We start from the raw sequence: 9,447 nt of genomic DNA, 5'->3' as shown, positions 1-9,447 counted from the left end.
ATGTGTGGATACATAGACAAACATATAGTCACTAGTATGCCTCTACTTGACTAGCTCATTAATCAAAGATGGTTATGTTTCCTAACCATAGACATGTGTTGTCATTTGATTAGTGGGATCACATCATTAGAAGAATGATGTGATTGACATGACCCATTCCGTTAGCCTAGCACTTGATCGTTTAGTATACTGCTATTGCTTTCTTCATGACTTATACATGTTCCTGTAACTATGAGAATTATGCAACTCCCGTTTACCGGAGGAACACTTTGGGTACTACCAAACGTCACAACATAACTGGGTGATTATAAAGGAGTACTACAGGTGTCTCCGAAGGTACATGTTGAGTTGGCGTATTTCGAGATTAGGTTTTGTCACTCCGATCGTCGGAGAGGTATCTCTGGGCCCTCTCGGTAATGCACATCATTATAAGCCTTGCAAGCAATGTGACCAAATGAGTTGGTTACGGGATGATGCATTACAGAACGAGTAAAGAGACTTGCCGGTAACGAGATTGAACTAGGTATTGGATACCGACGATCAAATCTCGGGCAAGTAACATACCGATGACAAAGGGAACAACGTATGTTGTTATGCGGTTTGACCGATAAAGATCTTCGTAGAATATGTAGGAACCAATATGGGCATCCAGGTTCCGCTATTGGTTATTGACCGAGAATAGTTCTAGGTCATGTCTACATAGTTCTCGAACCCGTAGGGTCCGCACGCTTAACGTTACGATGACAGTTTTATTAGAGTTTATAAGTTTGATGTACCGAAGTTTGTTCAGAGTCCCAGATGTGATCACGGACATGACGAGGAGTCTCGAAATGGTCGAGACATAAAGATTAGTATATTGGAAGCCTATATTTGGATATCGGAAATGGCTCCGGGTGAAATCGGGATTTTACCGGAACACCGGGGGGTTACCGGAACCCTCCGGGGGTTAATGGGCCTTAGTGGGCCATGAGGGAGAAGAGGAGGGCCGACCAGGGCAGCCGCCGCCCCCTCCCCCCCTAGTCCGAATAGGACAAGGAAGGGGGCGGCGGCGCCCCCCTTTCTCTTTTCCCCTCCCCCCTTTCCTTCTCCACCAAGGCAAGAGGGGGAATCCTACTCCCCGGTGGGAGTAGGACTCCTCCAGGCGCACCCCTAGGGGGTCGGCCCGCACCTCCCCCTCCCTCCTTTATATACGGGGGCAGGGGGCACCCTAGAACACGCAAGTTGATCTACGGATCGTTCCTTAGCCGTGTGCGGTGCCCCCTTCCACCATATTCCACCTCGGTCATATCGTCGCGGAGTTTAGGCGAAGCCCTGCGCCGGTAGAACATCATCACCGTCACCACGCCGTCGTGCTGACGGAACTCACCTCCGGAGCTTTGCTGGATCGGAGGCCGGAGATCGTCATCGAGCTGAACGTGTGCTGAACTCGGAGGTGCCGTACGTTCGGTGCTTGGATCGGTCGGATCGTGAAGACGTACGACTACATCAACCGCGTTGTGCTAACACTTCCGCTTACGGTCTACGAGGGTACGTGGACGAACACTCTCCCCTCTCGTTGCTATACCATCACCATGATCTTGCGTGTACGTAGGAAATTTTTTGAAATTACTACGTTCCCCAACATTAGTGACCTTGTTGATCCTAGAAGACATGCTCCGTTCTGCTCCTAGTATCCGTTGTATGTCCGGTTGTGTGATGATGTCTACATCAGGTATGTGGGCGTGTACGACTACCGAGGCACCTTCATCTAAAAGTGGGGGTGACAAACATTGTGACTTAAGTTTAGAGGTGCTATTGAGCATATGGTCTTGATCCCCAGAATGGAAATTCTAGGTCAGACCTGTATTGGTGGTGGCACTATACCCTTGTTGGAGGCATTCTCTAGAGTTTGCAATGACTTCTTCAAGGAAACCCAAGATCTAGTTTTCTTTGGATGGATCTGGCGATGGCGGCGAGTAATGCACATTGTTCCCTTCTTAAAAGCGTCATTGTTGAAGCACATTCCTTACCGCCTGTGTGTTGTCCTTGGTAGTGGTTCATGTCAATGGTTGCCGTTGTATGTTGCATTTCGCTTGGACCAGACTTCAATGTTATGTTTTTTGCCTTCTTCCTTTTTTGTGTGGGTTTATGTTTTCTGCATGAATACTACTCATGCAGATGTCGGGTGTGTGCCTAACGTATTTGTATTACTTTAATGCTGCATTACGAGTTAATAAAAAGTGTTCTTTACAGAGAAAAACATTGAGAAAGGAAGGGGACCTGGTCAAGGGTGTACCAGTCAAAACCTCTCATTAAATCATCTCATAAATGGACAAAACTCATGGGAACTGAAAAAACAAGCCTGTAAATATTCACACAAGTACGCTGCCCATTGTCCAAGCTTAGCTACGGCCTTACGTGTAGTAACTCTTTATAGTGCTACTAGTAAGCTGTACCACACGTAATCCTGAGAAGCTCGTCCAGGTAGTCGGCGCCGAGGTCCTCTAGCTCCACGACGGGCCGCTCCTGCATGGCCATCGTCTTGTTCTTCCTCATCCTGGCCGTCGCCGCGTCGCTCGCTATCTCGTCTTATAGAGCTAATGTCCATGATCAAAAAACTGTAACCATCTGTTGATCAACGAGCTAGTCAACTAGAGGCTCACTAGGGACATGGTGTTGTCTATGTACCCACACATGTATCTGAGTTTCCTATCAATACAATTATAACATGGATAATAAACGATTATCATGAACAAGGAAATATAATAATAACTAATTTATTATTGTCTCTAGGGCATATTTCCAACAATGTGACTCTACCTCGCCGACATCCACCGCTGCGAGGGCTGCCGCCGCATCCCGCGCCCGCTGCCTCGCACGGCGGGCACGTCGTGCCATGTTCTCATCGGACGAGGCCCATGGTGCGTCCCGATGCTCGGCGCGCCAACAGAGGGGTTCCGCGTCCACCATCATGTTCGGACACCAGGTGGACCACACCACCTCCGGTGAGGCAGCAACGGCTGCCCTAGTGCCTGATTCATGCGCCATTTGGATGGACGCAATGGATTCCCAACGAAAGGAGTCCGAGCTCTGCCGTGCACGGGCCTCCTCCCATACGCGGCGAAGTGCAAGCTGGACAACCATCTCCTCCTCGGGGCTGCGTGTGATGAGCTCGGGATCGACAAATCTGGAGGTGAAGGACTCGGATCCGCTACTCGCCATGCTAGAGACGACCGGACGACGCCAGAGACGAGCTTGGGTAGCGAAGGTGAGTGGAGGAGAGTGGAGTGAAATGGCTAGGGTTTGATCCGGCGAGCGGATGGGGAGGAATATATGTGGGGTCGGGTGGGCCAGTGTGGGCCGGGTCTGAAGTGGCGGGCGTGCCCGGGCGCCCCCATATCCGTCCCATATTTGGGTTGGATATGAGGGGTGTCGGTTAGCCTGGTCGTTTGAGGGCCATTTGAGGTGCCCGTCTGGGTCAAAATTTTGCTACCGGACGGTATGCCCGGACGTATGATACGGGTTTAAAGAACTCGGCTGTAGATGCTCTTATACATCCTACCATGCTGAACTGGACTGCATCTTATAAACATAAAAAGGTGACTCTTGGTGAATTATAAAGGTTCGGTTGAGTGCATATAATGACTTTCTTGTCCTTGCTCCATGAATTCTCTCTCCAGGCATAGTCAACGCTCAACATTCTTTGTCACAAAGAGAAGAAATTCCCTGTTCTTCGTCTTGTTGTGCTCCTTTGAACCGAATAAACAAAAGAATGATAACCGAATACAGATTTGGCCAACAAATTCAGAAATATGGCATGAAAATAATTACACCCTAACCCTATTAATTAGAATCCGCCCGTTTCCATGGCGTCCACACCCTACAAAGTTGCATTTTCCAGGTTTATTTACACGACGAGGAATGGAACCTGATATTCCATTTGTTTTTCTAGTTTCTTCATAACTACAAAACCAAGATTGAATATATATTATGTACCTCTGATATTTCCTATCCTGGTGTCGCCTTACTACGCTTCCACCAGACGGCACCATGGGCTTTTATGACTGGTGGGCTACGGCCCTCCACGACTCCTTGGCAGGCCAGCGCAAAGGACTAGCCTCTCTCATTGCGTTGACTGTGTCGATCATATGGAGGCATCGCAACGCTTGCATCTTCGACGGCGCAACACCTTCCACCACCCTCCCGATTCATGACATCAAGGAGGAAGCTCGCACGTGGGACAACGGTGCTCGAGGGCTTAGTTCGATCATTTGTGTAACCTGACTTAGTTGTTCGCGGGCTGAGCACCCCCCTCCTCTACTCATAGCGACCTCATAAGCGCCTACCAGTGTACGCTTCATGAGGTCCGCCACTATATGTTCTCCCCTTCTATCAATGGAATGATACGCTCCGCGCCTATTCGTGGAAAAAAAATTCAACATCATTCACTGTTTAAAAAATCTTCCGATTCAGCGATTTATCATCCGATTTATCGATACTCATGGAGTGACCAATAAGATTACGCCTTATCTTCATCGTTTATCATTTGGGACGATTTATCACTCCGACGAGCGATTTATTAGGAATCTACCGATAAATTGGGCCAATTTCTAACATTATGTTTGCAAAAACTATGTTTATTTGTGCTTTGTGGACCTTGTTATGGAATATGGACTATTGTGCTATTTTGTTTGTCATTATATGAGGATTCAAAGGCTAGGAATCAAGGTAACACTTCTATCCAATACTGTTTTGATGTTGAATATAGCATATTTTAGTGTTGGAAACATGGGATTTGCAAAAAATGGCCGATTAATAGTCGACCGATAAAATCTATTAATCGGCTGATTTCCGATTAATCTCTAATCTCCAGCTAAGCGAGACGCTAATGATAAGCGATATCCTCAGCATTGACATCATTAATCAAGAAGCTCCGCATGTACACAAAATTAGAAATGGTCAACATTGACATCATTAATCAACAAGCGATATCCTCCTAAGGGCCCTTGACGTTGAAGACACAATTGTTTTGATGTTTCCAAAGCCACTAGGTGAGGGAAGTTAGACCTTTCTCGAGGCTGCTAGGAGCTAATAGGGTTGAAGTAGCCTAATCCAGAAAATCCTCATCTCCTTGTGGTAATGTAGCAGTGAAGCGGCACGAAGAGAGCACCTCATGCCACACTCACGGGCTGCGTTGCACTTTTAGGTTGTCAGCTATCTCAATCGTTTATCGGTGCAGCAAGGGGGTGGCGGCGGGAATGTTCGTGGCACATTCGGCGGTGGTTGGTCAATGATGAATACTGACCCCCTCTGATCTGGCATACATGGATGACAACAGTCGCCCTAGATCAGCGGTGGTGGCGCCTGGTCCTGCAGTGATAGCGAGAGTGGCATGTTAGCGGGTGGACATAAGGTGTGCGGCAGCGATGATCAGCGCGAGTATGTCACATGGATTCTAAGTTTTGTTCATGATGAAGATGTACACGAGGCATGCAGTAGAAGTTGGATGACGCAAGTGTCGCACATGGTGGTAGACGACAGGTGGTGGGGTCTGACGAGGCTTCCTTGTCAGTTTTGCCTATATGAATGCTCGACGTCCTGTCGTGAGCTGCCACGGGATGACTTCAGTGAAGACGGGGCAAGGCTGCTGAATGGCACCACGTGGGCTCTTGGCGGCGTTGATGCCTTTATGTTTGTATTTTGTATCCAATCACTATGGAAGACCGGTGACAGGTTGCCCATTGAGTGGGCTCTGGGCGACGTTAGTGACCTTGTTGATCCTAGCAGACATGCTCCGTTCTGCTCCTTGTATCCGTTGTATGTCCGGTTGTGTGATGATGTCTACATCAGTTATGTGAGCGTGTATGACTACCGAGGCACCTTCATCTAAAAGTGGGGGTGACAAACGTTGTGACTTAAGTTTAGAGGTGCTATTGAGCATATGGTCTTGATCCCCAGAATGGAAATTCTAGGTCGGACCTGTATTGGTGGTGGCACTATATCCTTGTTGGAGGCATTCTCTAGAGTTTGCAATGACTTCTTCAAGGAAACCCAAGATCTAGTTTTCTTTGGATGGATCTGGTGGCGGCGAGTAATGCACATTGTTTCCTTCTTAAAAGCGTCATTGTTGAAGCACATTCCTTACCGCCCGTGTGTTGTCCTTGGTAGTGGTTCATGTCAATGGTTGCCGTTGTATGTTGCATTTCGCTTGGACCGGACTTCAATGTCATGTTTTTTGCCTTCTTTCTTTTTTGGGTGGGTTTATGTTTTTTGCATGAATACTACTCATGCAGATGTCGGGTGTGTGCCTAACGTATTTGTATTACTTTAATGCTGCATTACGAGTTAATAAAATGTGTTCTTTACAGAGAAAAACATTGAAAAAGGAAGGGGACCTGGTCAAGGGTGTACCAGTCAAAACCTCTCATTAAATCATCTCATAAATGGACAAAACTCATGGGAACTGAAAAAACAAGCCTGTAAATATTCACACAAGTACGCTGCCCATTGTCCAAGCTTAGCTACGGCCTTACGTGTAGTAACTCTTTATAGTGCTACTAGTAAGCTGTACCACACGTAATCCTGAGAAGCTCGTCCAGGTACTCGGCGCCGAGGTCCTCTAGCTCCACGACGGGCCGCTCCTGCATGGCCATCGTCTTGTTCTTCCTCATCCTGGCCGTCGCCGCGTCGCTCGCTATCTCGGCTTTGTTGCGCCTCCGTCTCTTGGAATGGCGCCGTTTGAGCGCCAGCACAGGCGATCCGTCCATGTCCGTAGACGTGGCGCCAAGGACGCAGAGCGACTCCTGGACGCGCTCCAGAGGGAAGTTGAGCGCCGTGGCCGCGCCCCGCGAGGAGAGCGCCGCCTGGTCATAGGCCATGGCGGCGTCCTTGGCAGTGCCGAAGGTGCCCAGCCAGACCCGCGCGCCGCCCCGCGTTGAGTCCCGGATCTCCGCCGCGAACCGCCCCCACGGCCGCGCGCGCACGCCGATGTACGACGGCGCAGCCGAGGCTGCTCGCTTCTTCGGCCGAGGACTCGTTTCGGCGCCAGCTGTCTCGCCGCTGCTCATGTCGGAGGGAAACGAGTCCCAGGACGAGAAGGAGGAGGAGCTGGAGGATGGATTACTATTAGCAGCGGCGCCCATGCGTCCGGCCTGGAAATGATTCCAAGAGGCTGGAGCGGTGCGGGCGACGGCGGCCAAGCCTGCTGAGTTTTTCAGCCTTGTTTCAGCCATCTCATCGCTGCTCAAGTCGTCGGATGGAAATGAGCCCAGCGACGAAATTGAGGAGCAGGAGGGATCGGTGCAGCCGGTGCAGTAGTACATATCGCCGTGGTTATTCATGTGTGTGTTGTCAGCCCGGCCGGAGGAAATGGTGGTGTGCTTCCTCTCCTCTGTGGGCTAGCTAATCGGATGGGTTAATATATATATATAGAGAGAGAGAGAGAGAGCTGATGGAGCCTTGAGGTCTGACAAATTAGGATCAAATTTTGTGTTGACAAATAGGAGTACCAGGACGGTGCCACTTCCGCCGATGATCAGCTCAAAAAATGACAAGTAAAAATTTGTAATGCGTACGTGGGGAGTCGTTTTCTTGGGAAAGTGTGCGTTCGGTTTTGGGGCAGTGCCTCAACTGAAGTGGGAGGGGGCGCTCACTGACGTTGGGCGGCTGAGTACGACAAGCCTCATGGGCGTCACCTCCTAGCGTTGACGTCGTAGCTCCCTCGAAGGTGCTGCAATATATATCCCGCTAACCGTTTTGTTTGCTGGTGGACACAGGCTGAATCCATCCAGCCTTGGTTCCATGCCTATTTTGAATGAAGCGTACATCAAGCTACGCATTATTCTTCTACTCCTCAGCAACTTCTATTCTAAATTCTGCAAGAGAATTTTTTCCCCTAATCATTATCATGCAAAGTATTATTGGGCCGTGCCACGGAGCCGGAGCGTTTGCATTGTGTGTCCAGAGATTTGGTGTATCCGACCTTGTGGGCATTAGGTTAATGTCCTCTCGGATTCGTTCATATGTATCTGATGAGTTTATGTTAATGTTTTCTATCACTTTTCTTGGCATGGTCCATTTTGACTTCAGAGTTGTGCTTTGGCGTTCTATTGAAGATCTTGTGGTTCTACGACATTCATGTACTTTTAGGAGATATCCCCGTCCCAGGTATATTAAAGCCTCATGCATGGCTTCCTGTTCGGTGGGCAATTCAAGAGGGTTTCTAAAACCTACGAAGTCGGTCAAGTTCGTGCAGGTGTATGAGGGGCGGTGTCATTGCTTCAATCTGACTGCACTCATTTTACTAAAGTCTTGGCAGTATTTCATGTTGCAAAGATTGATACCATGAAGAAGATGATTTTGAGAAATTTCACTGTAATTTTTAGTTATAAAACTTAATTTGTAATTTCTTGCAACTATGATGTGAAGCATTGTACCTGTGATTTTCTTGAAATTTAAATAAATTTATAGGTCATTCTCCAAAAAGAGACTAGGTCAAGCAGTCATCATCGTAGTTTTTGTTTACATAGATGTCTTCCAGTTGAGTAATGCCAATATAGTTTTGCCGATTCCACAACTACTTTACTGAGGTCGCTCTCACTCCAGCTATACCAACGGCTCACGAAGCAACCACCCTCGCGTGGATTAAACAAGACTAAGACCTCCTGGAAATTAGATAAGACGAGGGCGACGAGAACCGGAGAAGCTTCGCAGATAGCTCGAGGTGATGTGGACAGCCGCCGCCGGCAGCCTCCCAACTTTTCGCTCTGACGACACAGCCCTATTTGCCGTCACCGATGGCGTAAACCACCCTGGAGAAAACAAATGATGCTAGCTAGTACCATCTCTCTCAGGTTCACCCGGACAATGCTCTACTGGATCGATACATTCTCATCAGCTGCTGGTGGATTATTAATTCCAGCAGTCAACTAGAATAACTTTGGAATTTGTTAAGCCCCAAGTGTACACCCAGTATAGATAAACTAAAATCAAGGACTCTACTACGTTATTATGTGAAAGTGCAAATTTCACCCTACCTATTATGGGGTTGTATATATATCCCACTTGCTCAACTGGAAGGCATCTATGTAGAACTGTTGGTCAGCTATAAAAGTTCGGTTGACTGCACATATATATTGACTTCCTTGTTCTTGCTCCATGAATTCTCTCTCTAGGTATAGTCAATCTCAATGTTCTTAGTCAGAAAAAGAAGAAACTCCCCTTCTTCGTCTTGGTCATGCTCCTTTGGCAGAAAGAACAAAAATTGGTTGACCAACAAATTCAAAAATATGGCATGAATCGTCCGTTTATGGCTCTATCCCTTATAATTCTAATTGATTGATAAAGTAAAAGAACAACATGCACCCCTAGCTAGCAGTATTAGACTCCTCCCACGTCCATCTTATACATAGTAAAGCAATTTGCAATGCTGCGAATCAATTTGTGGTTAGATGGTTAGGAGCACGGTGG

The 9,447-nt window shown here is 47.9% G+C and overlaps 1 protein-coding gene across 1 annotated transcript; it reads right to left on the bottom strand.

Annotated features, from left to right (window-relative positions):
* Positions 1-6,536: 6,536 nt before the first annotated feature.
* Positions 6,537-7,319, bottom strand: LOC123040137 (ethylene-response factor C3-like). Its single transcript, XM_044463064.1, has one exon. The coding sequence runs from the start codon at positions 7,317-7,319 to the stop codon at positions 6,537-6,539; it is 783 nt and encodes a 260-aa protein (XP_044318999.1).
* Between the last annotated feature and the right edge of the window lie 2,128 nt (positions 7,320-9,447).

Source organism: Triticum aestivum, chromosome 2B (assembly GCF_018294505.1).
Source record: "Triticum aestivum cultivar Chinese Spring chromosome 2B, IWGSC CS RefSeq v2.1, whole genome shotgun sequence".
Taxonomy (NCBI): domain Eukaryota; kingdom Viridiplantae; phylum Streptophyta; class Magnoliopsida; order Poales; family Poaceae; genus Triticum; species Triticum aestivum.
This window is presented reverse-complemented; position numbering and strand designations above follow the sequence as displayed.

Bases quoted from the DNA above. Each gene is read 5' to 3' on its own strand.
- LOC123040137 (XM_044463064.1), bottom strand. From the start codon at position 7,319: ATGAATAACCACGGCGATATGTACTACTGCACCGGCTGCACCGATCCC.